The sequence below is a fragment of the Macaca nemestrina genome, chromosome 15 (genome assembly GCF_043159975.1).
Source record: "Macaca nemestrina isolate mMacNem1 chromosome 15, mMacNem.hap1, whole genome shotgun sequence".
In the NCBI taxonomy this organism is placed as follows: Eukaryota; Metazoa; Chordata; class Mammalia; order Primates; family Cercopithecidae; genus Macaca; species Macaca nemestrina.
In genome coordinates this window covers 55002984-55021285 of record NC_092139.1, presented here as the reverse complement: position 1 = coordinate 55021285, position 18302 = coordinate 55002984, and the positions used below count along the sequence as shown (strand labels likewise).

Genomic DNA, 18302 nt, shown 5'->3' with positions numbered 1-18302 from the left:
TACCTTCCTATTCAAGGTTGAGGTGAGATTTTTTTTCACCCCCCCAGACTAAGTTTAGCAAGTACGCTTCAGTTGAATATTAAAGCAAAAATGCCCTAAGTCAGGAGGTCAAAGAGAAACTTTACCTCACAATCTTGGGCTAGGAGGGAAAAACTGAAACAAAGCAATAGTCTTTGTATGTATGTCTAAATATGTTTTGGTAATCAAATGAAAATGCATATGTAAGTGCCGTATGTGAACTCCAAACACACATTTAAGCAATTTATAGTGTGCTTAGTGTAGCAAGGAAAAACATGAGTACAAATTGCAATCTAATGAAATACAAAAAATATGCTAAGGAGCACAGACTATTTGGCCATTAATTGTCAACTTGAAGATTTAAAACAAGTCCTTAAAACTGGAGCACAAGTCTACATTAAATTTGTAAAAATGTTATCTATCTCACAAAGATTTTTGAGTTAGCCAGATCAGTCACTGACATACTAATACAACAAAGTTAAAGCTTTTGTTATGTCTTTTAAAATCTACTTCTTCAAATTGACTTCTTTGTCCTTTGGTTTGACATCTGATTATAGAAATAAATAGTTTTCTGCAAAAGTTAGTTTTAAAAAACCATGCTTGGTCAAGATTTTCAAAGTAGAAATACTGCAAAATAACAAGAACACAAAACAGAGTTTCAAAAGTTTAACTTTATTTTTTTTTACTAAAGTCCAGAAATTTCTGTAAGACAAGTACATTAATGAAATGTTTCCAAAGAAATACTGAACAATATATACTCTAGTTTGCTGAGGGTTCCAGCTCAAGAGTTCAAACCTAATTCTTGTGCAATAAAAATCAGCATGGATCTTAGATGATCTAGAATACACTGTGTTTTGAAATCCACAGCTGGTTTCATTTTTAACCATAATGAAAAACCAGTACTCCTATTCCATCAAATTGTGTTTTATAAGCAATAATAAATTCAGATCCACTGTATTATGCAACATACATCTTTGGAAAGCAACATAAACAGTGAGATCAGATCAGTAGAAATATACACAGTTAAAAGAAATACACAAAGTACTGTAGTTTTATTAAAAACTACTACTTGAGAAAGAAATCTTTCCACAAATAGCATAAAACTGTAGAATGATGAAAGGATTTGGGAAAGCTTTACAAAAGCTTAATTCCAATTGTATCTTCCTGAGGGTGGTGGCAAAGGGTATTTCCTTCCTTCTCTGGGATATCCCTGAAAATAAACAAAAGAAAAGAGTTTATTTTCTGGACTGATACTCCTGCAAGTCAGTTAATTTTACACTTCTATGGAAAAATACATCATAAAGAAACTGAGTATGTGTTAAAGGTACAGCACATGGAAAGGTCCCATAAACAGGTGCTTTGATCCAGAGCTTTAACACAAACTTGTTGCAAAGTTGGAGGCTAGCACAAATGCTATTACTGAAAAATAAAAAAAAAAAACCTTAACAATCACAAATGCACTAGAGTTAAGTGTTTCGTGTAAACAACATGTACAGACAGTGGTTCTCAATTTTCCCACCGTCCTAGCAGTAGTAATTCAAGTCACTTTGTTGTAAGATACCCACATCAATTTAGACTTATTACACAAGGAAAGTAACTTTGCTTTAAACAAGGCAAGAGCTTGCTAAGTCAGTTAAGGCCAAATTGATTTTAGGGATTTTTTTATTTAGCAACAAAAAGTAGGACATTAAATGATATATTAAGGTTATTACACAATCCATTAGCAATGACCTTTATAACAAACATATCCTAGAATGCTTGCAAATAACATTTCTGTATAACAAAAGATAAACCTGACACCTCTTCACTGTAAGTCCTTTTCTAGGCCTCTAGGGTTTTGAAATGGAACCCCCTCCCACCTCATTTTGCCACCCAGAGAGCACTTCAGTACTTTAAATATGAACATGTGCAGACTCAAAGCCAGAATGTAGGCTAAGGCCTTGTTTGGTCATATAAAACTTCACTAAACATACAATGAAGTAATGATTTTATGTTTTTAACAACAGACTTCTGCAATTTAATAGTGCTTCAAACATTGTGGTTTAATAAAAAGTATCTCCGTGGAAAAGAGACTGAGAAAGAAGAAATGTTATTTTCAAAAAGTCCTAAAAGAATAATAAATTTACCAATTAGTTTATATCTTTTAAGTAAATAAGAATTTTACCTCCTACAATAGCAGAGAGTTCCTTTAAAAGGAAGATCTCCAAAGGAGGAAGGAAAATGGATGAACTGGGGTCAGCAGTCTAGGCAGCCAGCCCCCAGCTCTCCCGCCCAACTGTGTGGGGTTTTTAGGGTTTCAGTTCCTGACTTGGAAAATGAGGTGACTAGACTATACATTCTCCAAGTTTCTTTCAGTTACAAATATGTCCTCACTTCAAAAATGCTCATCACTGAAACTGCCTAGTGCCATCTAACCACAGTAACATAAAGAGCCTTAATTCACTGATGTGATTTTGAGGGGTCCTGGTTTGAAATAATTCAAAGCAAAATTCTATAAACTGATTTAAATAAACTGTAAAAAAATCCTCTCAGAAGACATTAACTATTTGCAGTTAAGGTGATTATCTTCTTGTAAGGTGGAGATACTTGTAAGAATACATCAAAAAAGTATACAAAATATGTTCCTTAGCTGTGAGAAGAGAGGTCTTACTAATTAATATGTGAAGCACTGCAGAAGGCCTGGAGGCAACACCAGGTAAGCAATTTAAAAACCACTTCACATCACTGCAGGTGCCAAACTCCATAAACACTACACTCTGAATCATAGCATTCCAATCTTGTTCTCTAGTAAGGATTCCATTAAGAGCATGTAAATACTGGCCAGGCTGTCAAATTGCTGGAGGAAATTATGTCAAACAGACCTCAGTCTTAAATGCTGCTAAAACTGGATGCTGTAAAGAGAGAGAACTGAAGCTTACATATACTAAATTTGTCTAGGAATTATGACATTCAGTGATACAGCTGCTTACATTGAGAAGAAAAATATGTGGAAGATTATCAAGCAGAGATTTATGAGGAGGGATATCAGATGAATCAAGACAGGAGACTTCTAAAATGACATTTTAAAATGACTTCTAAAAGACAACAGCTGAAAAAGTAGACTTACTTTCCAGCTTCCAGAAAATCACCCATTATGAGGGATCTAGGTTCTACTAAAGAACAATATCCTTAAAGAAAAAACAATGTTTTGGTGACTGACTACATTTGGACTAATTATCACTGACTGCTATGATTTAAAGGGCTTTTGGGTTAGAAATTCTTTGGCATCTTCAAGGTATATAACCTATTTAGTGAGGCAGGTACTCAACCCATATACATTTTTAATGACAGACCAAAGTTCAGCCAAGATACTCTATCAGTGTCTTCTCCAGAAATGTTGGTAAGAAAATATGGAGTCCTGTAAGCCTTGTTGAAATATAAAGTGAGCAGTATGCTTTTCATCCCACAACCCATTTACCTGTCTCCCTCCACGATCATCTCGTCTGGGTGGATACCCACCAGGCCCAGCTAGCATCTGGTACTGGTTTGGCTGGAAGGCTGCATTCTGGGTTTGCAGCATCCGGTTCCATGGGAGCAGAGGTTCAGCCCCAACACCTCTGTAGAAAAGTACCAGGTTTACATCAGAAGCCACGCCTACTATACAGCACAAAGCCTAAAAGTGGCAGGTATCATCTCCAAATTTTAGTACAATCCAATTTACCTGGATTTATCATATGGGATACAGAGTATCAGAATGGCCTTTGTGTCCCTTATATCCAGTATAATCTAACATGTTTCATGAAGCATGAGCATTTATTACAATGGATGTTTAAACTCAACTGAGAAGTTCTGACTTTTAAAAATTATTTTGTTCATTTTCAATTGGGAAATTTCCTTTTTAGTCACTTAAAGATGTAGACCCAAGATCACCAAGTTGGCTACATTTAAGATGCTATCCAAATAGTAAACATGTACACGACAGGAGAATGAGGCTTTATTTTCAAAAATGTCCAGACTCGTTCTTGGATCCATTCTTTCTACTTAATTGCAGGTTGCAAATGAATTCTTACTGCTGAGTATTTTGAATCCAGGGTAGGAGACTTGGCTGTTTTTTCCCATCCATTATTCTGTTCAATATGTCAGAAGGTCTGATTGGGAGGAAACCTTTTCAAGTTCTATTGATGCAGCTTTCAATTGACCACGGTGACCTAGCAACATGAGCACTAATTGGCATGGGCTGACTGGCATTTGGTGTACAGTTTACATGGGAACACAGATTCAACGGCTATTATAACCCAGTTTGCTGTCCCAGATTACTAGTCGAAAGAAATGTTTTAATTGTCTTCAAGTGCCTATTTTAACTTTGCAGATGCAAAGCAAAAGGTATAATGTACTAAATCATAACTTAATTAAAAACTGTCACATAAACAATGTAGCAAGGATATATACCTTCTAAAGGCAATCACCATTTAAGACTTTCCCCTTAAGGCACTTTCCATAACTTCCATTTTATGGAAGGCACTATAAAGAATAAACAGAGGCAAATGCGCCAGTATATTTGAACATTAAAAGCTTTGGGGCCACTGACCATGTTAGGAGGAATTCAATAAAACTTTAAATTCACTGAAGTGCTGACTAGCTGGTAATCAGTTATAACCATAGCAGCATAAGAATTTCAATTCCGAGGTCTTAGGGGAAAAAAGCCCGGTGCTGGGCTCACTGGGTAAAGCATTCTTCTCACATCTATTCAAGCCTGAATCCATCCTCTCTACCCCCACTCTCCTCCCTTCACTTGGAGCTTGCCTTCTTTTTATTAAAACAACACCAGAGATAATTATTTTTGTGTGATGGCTCGAAGAGATGAACTGCTCTCTGAAGAACTCTAGAAAGACTAAAGCTTTTCTTTACAGTTGGTAGCTGAAACCAGAGCTCTAATAACAATATGTTATAAGTAATTCAGAATACAATTAAAAATAAGTTTTTGTCTCAGAAAGAAAATGCACATGGCTAGGGCTTTTAATTATTTTTCAGGATAATTACTAGCACAAATATATTTTAGCAAGAATGCCTCCATTTATTTTAGCAAAAACAGCTCCATGTGCAGAGATAGGAATGGTCTCTTCCAGTCTCTGCAGGAGTGAAGAGCTAAACTAAGGTTTGTGCTGTAACCAAAGTCTCCTCAAAACTGGGCCAATTAATGCAAAACCTATAGGCTAAAAATACAATTCATATCTTAACTACGATCAGTTTTTCTTTTGAGTCTTACAATAATAAAATTCAACTGAGTTTTAGGAAGATCTGCTGGCATAAATAATATACATTATAAATGCAATTCAAAACTATTTTATGTTCCAAAAACAGATTAAGAACAAAGCCACAGTTTAAAAACACAAGTTCTTTTTGTTTGATTACTTATAATGTTTTTTGACAAAGATAATTTTTATGGAAAAAATCATCAATAATTAAAATTAAACAGAAGAAAAAAGCAAGGATGTCATGTACTACCCTCTTCTGACTTTTATGACAGAAAGGCCTTTATTTTCAACAAGTTTATCTATATGTCTAGACTAATTATATAATTTGCAAATACTTACAAAACTAAAAATTTGCCTAGGAAATTATGTTTTAAAATCTGGGATGGAAGCACAGAGACTGACATATCCTAACTTCTAAAAATTAGCAATGAGGCCAGGCACAGTAGCTCAGCCTGTCATCCAGCACTCCAGGAGGCCGAGGCAGGCAGATCACTTCAGCAGGAGTTTGAGACCAGCCTGGGCAACATGGCAAAACCCCGTCTCTAATAAAAATACAAAAATCAGCCAGGCATGGTAGTGTAGGGGCCTGCAGTCCCAGCTACTTGGGAGGCTGAGGCATAAGAATCACTTGAATCTGGATGGCAGAAGCTGCAGTGAGCCAAGATCATGACATTACACTCTAGCCTAGGTGATGGAGTGAGACCTTGTCTCAGTAAATAAATAAATAAATAAATAAATAAATAAATAAATAACGTTAATAAATAAGGCAACTTATTTGAGCCATTTGGCATCGTAGATGACAACAATATTCTTAAGTTTCCAGATTGTTTTGGAAAGTTATTGGCAATGTGAACTACTATGAATTTGGATATTTTAAATGTATACATATGGTAAAACCGGAGTTTTAAAAGATATTTCATGATTGAGCTTAACACCCATAGGAAAAAAATTAAATGGCTGCCTTGCAAATGACTGAAAAAAGAGGCCTCCATCGACAAGAAGAATCCAAACAATGTGGCAGAACTCAAGTGACAAAGATAACACTGGGTATCTATTAACTCTAGGCTGTGTCTGTGTTGGGAGGATCTTCCTGTTGTATTTTTAAATCTACTGGATATATGGATTATACATACCATCTTGAAGTAGAAAATATTCAAGAAATGCAATGTAATTAAAAAAAAAAAAGACACTCAAAAGTCTCTTAATAGGATTCTCAATGAACACTCAGAATAGTGCCATGGAAACATACTGAACTAAGGACTGGTAAAAATCTGGTTCTGGACAAAATGGTGTATTTCTTAAATATCTGTAGGACTTTTATGATAGAACTCTATTATGCTCACATTTACCTTTTGCTTTCAGGTATAATTTTAAGTATTTGACTAAAACTAAACCAAAAAACATCCCCACAAAACTTGTCACTAACCTGCTGGGTTCACAAAGTCAGAATAATACTAGTACTTGGCTAGGGTAGAATAAGAAAAAAACCTGATGGACAGCAGGGCAAGGGAAGGGACAATGATGACGATCTTAGGAAAACTTTTAATGTGAACAGAGGGGAGGAAAGCTGTTGGGGCCTTAGAAGTGGAAACAGATCCTTTACTTCCTTTGAAGTCCCTACGTCTTTATATTATGCTCAGAGTAAATATTCTGGTAAGTTTTGTTCCAGTGAAAAGTTTCTTGGTAAAGAATGGCACAAAAGAGTGACCTTAGGTAAGCTGCTGAACTTCTCCGTGCCTCACTTTCTTCATTTGCAAAAATGTAAAAATAATAGCATCTATTTCAATGCATTGCTGGGAGGAATAAATGAAATCATTCTTATTAAAGGATGTGAACAGTGTTAACATTTCGTAAGCAGACAAACATTTGCCATTATTATCAGTATGGAAAGTGAGCAATAAGATAGGGAAACCAAGTATATAATTTAGGAAAAATTTACCCCTTACTCATTTAATTTCTGCTTAAAATTGGTGGTACCGAGGAAAATGAAACAGCACATACTGTGTGCTTTCAGAAAATATACTAAAATCAAAACATTAATACACACATTGCTAGTCGTACTACATTTAATGAGACTTGCACTAAGTTGATACTATCAGTAAACATCGAATAACATGATTCCTTTTATCCTCTTGAAGATAACAGTGAAATGAAGTTTTGGAGTCTCTAAAGAGTTATAAAGTTTTCTTAAAAGGGGAGCTGCATTTAGAACCCCATTTATAAAAACACTTTATTCATTTCAGATGTGAACAGATTGAGATTGTTAACATGGCAGAGGAGAAGATAATAGAACAGATTAAAACTGGGAAGGCAAAAAAGAAAGCCTTATTATGATGTGGCTTAATTTGTTTTTGCATTTACTGATGTTGGCAAAACCATCGTGAAATGATGCATTTTAAAGCTGGCCTTTAAAAATTATTCTGCAGAAGTTAATTATTCATAACGTGCCTAGTTGTCTTGTCGTACAGAGTCCATCTGACTTAGGAGCATACAACTTATCAATGAAGGAATACATGTTAAACATCCCTTGTTATTAAACCATGTCACATTCTTCCTAGTCCATGGTACTTATTAGACTGCAGATCCCATAATCCTCTTCTGAGTCCCTTCTGCGTTTAATTCAGTTCAGTCTTAAGTAGTTAAAGAAACTGTTTTCAGTGGCAACTAATAACTACTGACCTACAGTGACACTGCCCTACAATAGGCTTGTCAGCCCTGAAAAAGTTGTACCAAAGAAGCTGATTAGGACTTCAAGAGGTTTGCAGCAAGAATCAATGGTTGGTCTGTACTAACGCTGCATTGCCCGCACAGAAATGATAAAAGTGGAACACCATTAGTTATGCCTCATTAAGCTGCACAACCCTTCTAAAAAGAAATTTGTTTAGCCTGACCAAAACCTAATACCGTTTTAAGCTGTGTTGCATTTTTCAGGGCATCTCAAAAGCATCAATAAAATAAAGGCAAAGAACCAAGAAAAGTAAGAAAGTATATTAAACATGAGTCTTTTAATTCAAAGTATTAGCTATATACTTCCTTTTTAAAGGACAGGCACAAGGGAAACTGTTTTTGGTGGGAAAAAGTACATTTCAAACCACGGAGGTTTTAGCTTCCATAAAACCCGTAAGCCCCAAATGTTGGTGTCAGAAAGTATTTAAAAGTCATGTCTACTTTAATATTACCTGTCAAACCTTTGCTGCTGGAAAAGGGGAGGAGGACCTCGCCAGGAATCCTGGGGCCTCATATCTGAAAAAGAAACAGAAAGGATTAAGAAGATTTTTTAAAGTAACCAATATTCGACTACCCAATATTTTATAATTAAAAGTTCTTGAAAAGAATCTGAGAAAGACTGTAAACTAAATAAACTAGTATCATAATAACACACGCCACAAACGTATAAAGATAGGTAACTAACAGGGTCAGCAAATTTTTTGTTTTATTATTTTTCCTTTGATAACAAAATAGGTTTAGTAATCCCTGGCCACTAAACTCACATAATCGTGTGTGTGTGTGTGTGTGTGTGTGTGTGTAAGTAAAGATATATATATTTTACACAGTTTTTACATTTATATTTTAAATTCTGTGCAAAAGGAAAGGTTTAGTTCTTTTCCATAAATAGAATTAATACAAACTGAATGAATAGTATCTACAACAGAAATCCTGAAATTTTCCTTCTGAAGGCATAAATTGCTATCACCAACATTAAACAAAGCACACACAATCTCTCCAACACAAACCAAGAAAACAGGTTAAGGAAGGGACCACCCATTTCTCCATCTTTTCTGATAGTTTTCTTGTAACACAAAGCTGAACTAGCAACATCATCTAACTAGAAGAAACAATTAAATGGCTCCAGCTCTTCTATGTAAACTGACGGATATGGGATGAAAGAAACATCTGGGCCTGTCTATATCAACGAACCACAGCTTGCAGTCACTTCACCTTCAGCGAGGTCTGCTGTGACCTAATTAAAACTGCTGGTTCCAGAAGTTGTCTAATGAGATCACCGTGCGAGGACAGTAACCTCCTCTAGACTCCCGAGACCAAGGACAACAAGGCTTACCATAATGTATTCAGGCTCACATTTTAATAGAAACACAAACTAAAAAATGCTTTTCAAAACTACTTGCTTAAAGAATAGAAGAGTTGACAGCTTATCTCTGGTTAGAAACCAAAAATATATATGGTTTTTTACTTGAGAGAGAGAGAGAGAGAAAGAAAAAAGTAGAATCACACTTTAAAAGCCCCATACCAAAGAACATGGAATCAATAAAATATCTAGCTGCTCACAATGATTCTAGCTCACAACTGGCGGCCTCAGCCCTGGGCTTCCTTCCCATCTTGACATGCTGAGAAGGCCAGACTGAAGAAAGTTTTCTTTATGTGGACAAACTACCTGAAGGTGGGCAATCTGCAGCTGCCACAGCCACTCCCACCTCAGTCCATGGCCAGCTGGAAAAGTTTCTGCAGCCATACCCATGGGTGCCAAACATACCTCTCAGAAAGGTGCAGGAAGCCCTTCACCAGCTGTCACTTCCAGGCAGATTCCCATTGTGAATTAAAAGGTAGTATCTTTAGTCAATTGGAATTAAGTTCCTTTTTCATCTCTTAAAAACCAAACTACTAGCAGTCAAACTGAGTAACAATGTGGAGGATGCTGATTACCACACACTCCACAGAAAACAGAGGAAGACAGTTCCCCACCCTAGGCCCAGAGTAAGTTCTGAGTCATTACTACAGACTATACACTATCAAAAAATCAATTTTCTGAAGAGGTAAAAGTAAAAAATTCTTACAATAATGGCAATCATTTGTATGGTTTATTTCTATGCAAAAACTTAAGATACATTTACATATGACTTTCAGTGAGTTACCATTTGTGAGAAAGTAATCTACTGAAAGTAAAATCAATGTTTGAGCCACTTTTTCAGCTCATGTACAAAATTAGTTTAGTGAGAATCAGTTAAAATGTTCCCAGAAGAATTTCATTTTAGTGCCCTTATATATACAAAATTTACAAATGTAAAAAACAGAAGTCAAAAGCAGTACAGCAAATATTCATCCGGACCCCTGTCTACCTCTATACTTCACATCCCCTGGAATCACTGTGGTTACCCTGGAAACACACCCTTTTTTACCATTAGGACTTAATTCCATATTGCGGTTGCCTGGTGTCTCTTTACATATGGTATAATCGCAGGATACACATTCTCCATGGTACTTATGAAAGCTTCCACGGTGGCTCCCTAATAACGTTAAAATCGAATGAAGACAATACAAAGATACAGCTACATTAAGAGAAACCTTCAGAAACAATCTAATGTTTTAAGAAAAATAAAGATGGGAAAAAAACTTGTATATTTTCTCCTAGAAACTGTGCTAATGCAGATGAAGCCATCAACACCCGTAATATATATTCATTAGACTCAAACATGCTATTCTTAGATTAAGCACAGCAGTATTTCTAAGTAGAACTGGAATGTAAAGTTTACTAAGTATAAATGCTTTTTTTGGAGGAGGAAATAATTGTCTAACCTATACACCTAGAAATGTCTTAAAAAACAGCAAATGTTCCTAATATATCACTTCTAGTGTGCCAGTTGCCTCTCTATTTTCCATTTTCTATCTCTCACCGCCAGGACAATTTTTTTTTTCCATATAAATTCAGCACATACGAATATTAACAGTTTTTTGTTAACCTAAGCAAATTTTCCAAAACTTTCAATAAACTCTGATGCAAATATTAAAACACTCCTTATTTTCAATCCAAAAAGAAAAATAAAAAGGCTCAAAGAAATATTTCAAGGTTATTTTTAACCAAATTTCTTTATATGGCTCTTAGTAACATATATAACCTGGAAGTATTCATAAAGTAGAAATATTTCCTGGCTGATCTGTAATGAAGTAGATGGTAAAACAAACTTATTATCATTCATTTGTATGGCTCTAACAGAAGATCCATTTGAGAGGAAGAAAAAAAATTCTGAGATAGTGAATTGCACTTCAGAAGGTACAGGCGAGAGTAGAAAAATGACAGTTAATTTTTTCCTTTGGTCTTTAAAAACTTACCCCTTTTCTAGAGCTCTAAGGCCATGTAAACCAAGCTTTGCCAATAGCTTCTCAAGTGACAATTTACCTAATCAGCGTGGCAATCACAGAAAAGATTCCATGTTTACTGTTGCACTAGGCAAAAATCACTTTTCAATGTGGCTAATTGACAAGTTTACAGACTAAAATGAAGAGAAGTCACATTTAAGGTTCTCTGGGCTACAAAAACCAAATGCTTTATTCAGACTGAGTACTCAGGGCTACACTCGACTCCAACAAGTTATCAGTACTCTGACAATTACTCATCAGTCAAAACTGACATATCAAAGACAAATCAAACACCAACAATAAGAAACACCTACAGCAGACGTTTGTCAGAGAGTTGTCAGTTTGACCAAATGGCCCTTCTTGAGTGCAATTTCATACTACACGAAAATGATTATACTAAAAATACTTTAGACTGAATAAATGCCTTAGAACTCAATCTTACGAAAACAAGCTTTGACTAAATTTTAAAGTTCAAAATTCTATAAAAGATGATCTTTTATCACTTAATACTTTCACAGTACTTACTATATACAAGGTACTATTTTAAGTGCTTAGCTTCTTAAATTCATTTAGTCTGGTTATTTTGTCAGATAAATATTCTTATCCTCTGTACTAGTTTTGAAATGAGGAAACTGGGGCAATGACCAAACCTGTCAGAGGTCACACAACTATTAAGGGTCAGAGTGAGGCCAGGGGCTATGTTTTCGTAACCACTCTCTACTACACTGTGCAGTCTCAAAGTTTCACATGCATTTATGCTGTCGGTTGAGATGGCACTTCATATTAATTTATTTCAGAAGAAGCAGAGGAGAATCACCCATGATTTTGTGCTGCTTAATCAGGAGGCTCAGAAACTTAGGGTTTCAACAAGGTTGGATGGGGGGTTTAACAACTACTCTCAACATCTTAAAGGTTTACAACTGACATTACTACTCATAGCCAATTAGGATAGGAAAGAAAAATAACACACATTTTAGTTGTAAACATTTAGGCAAATACAGGATTTATAGGGAGAAAATAAGAAAACATCTTGGCTAAAACACTGGAATCTCTGCTCTTTTTAAAAAGATAATACTGCCCCTCAAAATCTGGCACTTAAAATATAAAGAGAAGGGATCAGGTAAAAATCAGTATCAGAGGTTCCTGAAGCGCAAACCAAAACCCAACATCACTCCAAAGAGCTCAGCTGGTCTGTCGAGGGACAGAAAGAGCGGAGAGGCGCTCTCGAAGCTGTGACAGCCTAGGCGAAATGAATCAGGTCCCCTTCCTGGTCAAGCCTACCTCCCTAGGGACAAAAAGGTACCTTTCTGCCCTCATAGCCAGAGGAAGCAATGGAGAGATGTGGCACTTAGATTCACTTTACAATCCCGTCCATCCAAGTCCGAATCATCTTAAAGATGCTTTTCCTTGCCCTCTAACTCCTCCCTTTTGTGTTTTTCTTCCTCTTATAGCTAGATATGGAAGAATGGATGAAAGATTGATACACAGGTGAGGACTGGTTCTATATAAATATTGAATCTAGAAGTAACGAGATCACAAAACAAATATGTCAGAAGTCTTAATGACAGTAAACTAAAAGAAAATAACCACAGGCCAGACGTGGTGGCTCACGCCTGTAATCCCAACACTTTGGGAGGCTGAGGCGGGTGGATCACTTGAGGCCAGGAGTTTGAGACCAGCCTGCACAACATGGCAAAACGCTGACTCTACTAAAAATACAAAAATTAGCTGGGCATGGTGGTGCATACTTGTAATCCCAGCTACTTGGGAGGCTAAGGCAGGAGAATTGCTTGAACCTGGAAGGCAAAGGTGCAGCGAGCTGAGATTGTGCCACTGCACTCCAGCCTGGGTGGCAGAGCAAGACTCTGACTAAAAAAAAAAAAACCAACAAATCATATGTTGGACTATGTGTAAAGAATATTAGGAAAACATCAGATTTCCTTTTTTCGTTGTCTGCAGCATTTGCCTGAGCTTATCATACTTTAATGACCATTCTAGATCAAGCTAATTATTTATCCAATACATTTCTTACAAAAGTATCAGGGAATGATTTGTGAAATGACATGGTTGCCTTCAAGGAAGTCCAAATTCTTAACCCAAGCTTTCCAAGGTTTTCTTATAACCAAGAGCAATCAAAATCTATTAATCTATTCAAATCTTTTTTGAGCTTTTACATTTCTAGTTTATATGCAGACAATCCCCAAATTTCTCTCCAACTACGTCCTCTCTCTCTTGAGCAAGAACCTGACTCCTATGACCACCTAGCACAGATGCCTCTAATGTCTTTCGGGCACGCCGACCCTCACAAATCACTCATCACATTCTTTCATATTCCTTCACCATCTTGGGTTTCCAAAGTCTGTGAAAGGCCTCAGGAAGCACCCAGGCATCCACAGTGGACACACAGGACTCTTCATTCCCTTCTCCCTCTCCTCCTCACTCTTCATATTCAATTATCCAGACTTTCAGCCTTCCCTTCCTCCCACCTTCCGGACTTTGGATCCACTCTGCCACAGTGTAGTTCAGACCCTCATCATCTCTCCTTAACCCACAGAGTTGTGGTTCTAGAATGGAAATGTTATCTGGTTCATTCTTCTGCTAAAGTTTTTAAAACCTTATACACAAACAGACTAGTGCCCAAATTAAATCAGCAAGGGACAAGAACAGCCAACTTACGAAAGAAAAACTGGTCAGTAAAAATATGACCAAAGTAGCAATTGAAAAATCTTATCTTAAAACAAAGACACATTATTTCTTATCAAATTAGCAAGAACTTTATTTTATGTTAAAGAGACAGGGTCTTGCTGTTACCCAGGCTGGCGCTATCATAGCTCACTGCAGCCTCAAACTCCCCGACTCAACCAATCCTCCCACCACAGCCTCCTGAGTAGCTGAGACTAGAGGCACATACCACCACGCCTGGTTAAATTTGTGCTTGGATTACAGGTGTGAGCCACTGCACCCGCCCAAGAACTTTTAAAAAATAACACCTGGTATTGGTGGGAGTGGGATATTAGACATTCTCATATGCTATTGTAGGAAGTATAAATTGGTATACTCTCATTTAGAGGTTAATGTGGTGATATTGACCAAAAGTCTAGAAATTCACCATACCTTCTGACCCAGCAATACCATTTCTAGAAATTTAGCCTGCAGTTAAGAAATAAATATATTTTTAAAAGATTATTAGAAAAGCCCTAGATATTAAAAAAAATTAAGCAATATACTTCTAAATAATCCATGGGTACATAATGAAAAATAAAAATCGGAAAATACCATGAACTAAATGATAATAAATATGTGAGACAAAACTTTGTGGGATAAGTCTAAAGTGATTAGACAGAAATCTGTAACACTGAAGTATATATATTGGAAAAGACCAAAAACAAATTACCTAATTCTCCATCTCAAAAACTTGGAAAAGAATACCAATTTAATCCCCCCCAAAAGTAGAAGAGAATGATGAAGACAAAAGTAAAATCAATAGAAAACAAATGCACATGGAGGAGGCAAAAGGAAAAAAAAAAAAATATATATATATATATATATATATATATACACACACAATATATATATATTGATATATATATATATATATATCAAGAAAGCCAAAGGTTAGTTCAGTGGGGGAAAAAAAAACAATAAAATTAAATAGGTTCTCAAAAAAAAAAAAAGTTTCTAGCAACGCTAATCATGAAGAGTGACTGTATATTATCAGTATCAGCACTTAATTTTGGAGTCTTACAGTCATTAAATATATACTTTATTTTATTTTTTATTATACTTTAAGTTCTAGGGTACATGTGCACAATGTGCAGGTTTGTTACATATGTATACATGTGCCATGTTGGTTTGTTGCACCCATTAACTCGTCATTTACATTAGGTATATCTCCTAATGCTATCCCTCCCCTTTCCCCCCTCCCCACAATAGGCCCCGGTGTGTGATGTTCCCCTTCCTGTGTCCAAGTGATCTCATTGTTCAATTCCCACCTATGAGTGAGAACATGCGGTGTTTGGTTTTCTGGTCTTGCAATAGTTGGCTGAGAATGATGGTTTCCAGCTGCATCCATGTCCCTACAAAGGACACGAACTCATCCTTTTTTATGGCTGCATAATATTCCATGGTGTATATGTGCCACATTTTCTTAATCCAGTCTGTCACTGATGGACATCTGGGTTGATTCCAAGTCTTTGTTATTGCAAATAGTGCTGCAATAAACACACCAAAAGCAACGGCAACAAAAGCCAAAACTAATAAATGGGATCTAATTAAACCAAAGAGCTTCTGCACAGCAAAAGAAACTACCATCAGTGAACAGGCAACCTATAGAATGGGAGAAAATTTTTGCAATCTACTCATCTGACAAAGGGCTAATATCCAGAATCTACAAAGAACTCAAACAAATTTACAAGAAAAAAAAACAAACCACCCCATCAAAAAGTGGGCAAAGGATATGAACAGACACTTCTCAAAAGAAGACATTCATATAGCCAACAGACACATGAAAAAATGCTCATCATCACTTGCCATTAGAGAAATGCAAATCAAAACCACAATGAGATACCATCTCATACCAGTTAGAATGGCAATCATTAAAAAATCAGGAAACAACAGGTGCTGGAGAGGATGTGGAGAAACAGGAACACTTTTACACTGTTGGTGGGACTGTAAACTAGTTCAACCATTGTGGAAAACAGTGTGGCGATTCCTCAAGGATCTAGAACTAGAAACACCATTTGACCCAGCCATCCCATTACTGGGTATATACCCAAAGGATTATAAATCATGCTGCTATAAAAATATATTTCAAAATCTTACGAACAATTTCTGGCAATAAATTTGAAATTTTAGAATGGGCTCACTCCCAACAACAACAAAAAAAAACTTACCAAAACCAACATAAGAATTACTGAAAAATCTGAAAAGCCAGTACTAAAAAATCTATAATTGAAAACTTTTTCATAAAGGAATCTCTAAGCCCAACTGGCTTGACCACTGAATTCTTCTAAAAATTAAGAAATGACAACATTCTTACGATAACCCAGAGAACGAAAATGTAGAAAATATTTTCTAACTTGTTTTGTAATGCCAAAAAAACTCTACCCCAGAACATCCAAAAAAGGCAAAGTAATAAAACTAATCTCTCTCATAATACATAGATTTTAAAAATCCCACCATACAGTGACATACAGAATGTAGTGACATATAAAAAATGATGATATATATTCCAGAAATTAGGTTTACTCCAGAAATGCCATGTTGGTTTACCATTTGAAAATCAATCAGTGTAATTTACCATATTAACACAACAAAGAAACAACAACAAACAAAACCCCAGGTTTTAGAGAAAAAAAAAAGCATCTGATAAAATTCAATACCCACTAGAAACAAAGAATAGAACTTCCTCAATCTGATAAAGGTTATCTACAAAGAAAAAAACTGCAGCAAACATCATATTTAATGATGAAATAGTAAAAGTTTCCCCCTTAAAACTGATTGGGAATGAAATGAGTATATCTACCATCATCACTTCTATTAATTATGAGAGGTCCTAGCTCGTGCAATAAAGCGAAACAAAACAAACAAAAAAGGCATTAAGATTAGAAAATAAATAAATAAAATGGTCACTACTTGGAGATGACGTAATTGTGTACACAAAAAAATTCAAAAGAACATACAAACTATTAGAAGAAATGAATCTAGTAAAGATGTCAGAAACAAATATTGAAAACAAATTTTCAATGAAGTTGAAAAAATCAACTTTATCTCTATATACAAACAAGCAATTACAAAATGATATTTAAGATACTGTTACTTAAAACATCAAAACACATCAATTATATAGTACTGATTCTTTTTGTCCTGTTTTTTTTTTCTGAATTTTTTACTGTGATGATTTCAGACTTAAAAGTTACAAGATGAGTATAAAGAATTCCCACATCCCCTTCACCCACATTCCCTAAATGCTGGCATAAACCTCTATTCATCATATGACACCAATAAAAAAGCGAAAAGGCAAATTGTCAAGTGGAAAAAGATATTTCCAATATAAAACTACTCTCATAACCAGAATATAAGAACGTCTACAAAACAAAAAGATAGATAACCCAATGTAAACCACACAAACCTTGAACACTACATCACACAAACAAAAATATCCAAATGGTTAATAAACATTTTTTAAACTGCTCTAATTAGTCACCAGGAAGATGCTAACTAAAAGTTCAGTGAGATACCCACTCCCTGCTTAGTCAAATGGCTAAAAGTGCAAAGACTGATAACATCAAGGGTTGGCAACAATATGAAGCAACCAGAACTCTCCTCCACTGCTGAAGGAGTGTAAATTCATACAAACTGAATGTCATTTGGGAAATGTGCCTGACACTTTCATTCACTAAAGCTGAACATACACACAATCCTACAATCTTGCAATTCCACGCCTATGGAGTACATTACCTATCATGAGTGTTTACATGTGTGCATCGAAGGACGCACAGGTTTCACAGCAGTCCAATCCAGCAACCTTAAACCAGAAACCAACCCAAACGTTATTCCTACTGGATAGGTAAATATATGGTGATATAGTCCTATGATTCAACACTATAAGCAACGAAAATGGATGAACTGCTGGGCACGGTGGCTCATGCCTGTAATCTCAACACTTTGTGAGGACAAGGCGTGCGGATCACGAGGTCAGGAGTTGGAGACCAGCTTGGCCAACGCGATGAAACCCCATCTCTACTAAAAATACAAAACTTAGCCGGGTGTGGTGGCATAAGCCTGTAATCCCAGCTACTCGGGAGGCTGAGGCAGAATTGCTTGAACCTAGAAGGTGGAGGCTGTAGTGAGCCAAGATCGCGCCACTGCACTCCAGCCTGGGCGACAGAGCAAGACTCCATTTCAGGGAGACAAAAAAAAAAAGAAAAAAGAAAAAGAAAATGGATGAACTACTGC

At 36.0% G+C, this 18302-nt stretch overlaps 1 protein-coding gene across 3 annotated transcripts in view; it reads right to left on the bottom strand.

Annotated features, from left to right (window-relative positions):
- Positions 1–671: 671 nt before the first annotated feature.
- The window catches only part of LOC105486791 (5'-3' exoribonuclease 2), an 85254-nt gene continuing 67623 nt past the window's right edge, over positions 672–18302 (bottom strand). For all 3 annotated transcript variants that reach the window (XM_011749839.3, XM_011749842.3, XM_011749840.3), the window contains 3 exons: positions 8432–8495; positions 3476–3614; positions 672–1228 (listed from right to left, as the gene is read on the bottom strand). In XM_011749839.3, the coding sequence (XP_011748141.1) occupies positions 1163–1228; positions 3476–3614; positions 8432–8495 (269 nt within the window). In that variant the 3' untranslated portion in view covers positions 672–1162. The remainder of the gene's footprint in view (positions 1229–3475; positions 3615–8431; positions 8496–18302) is intronic.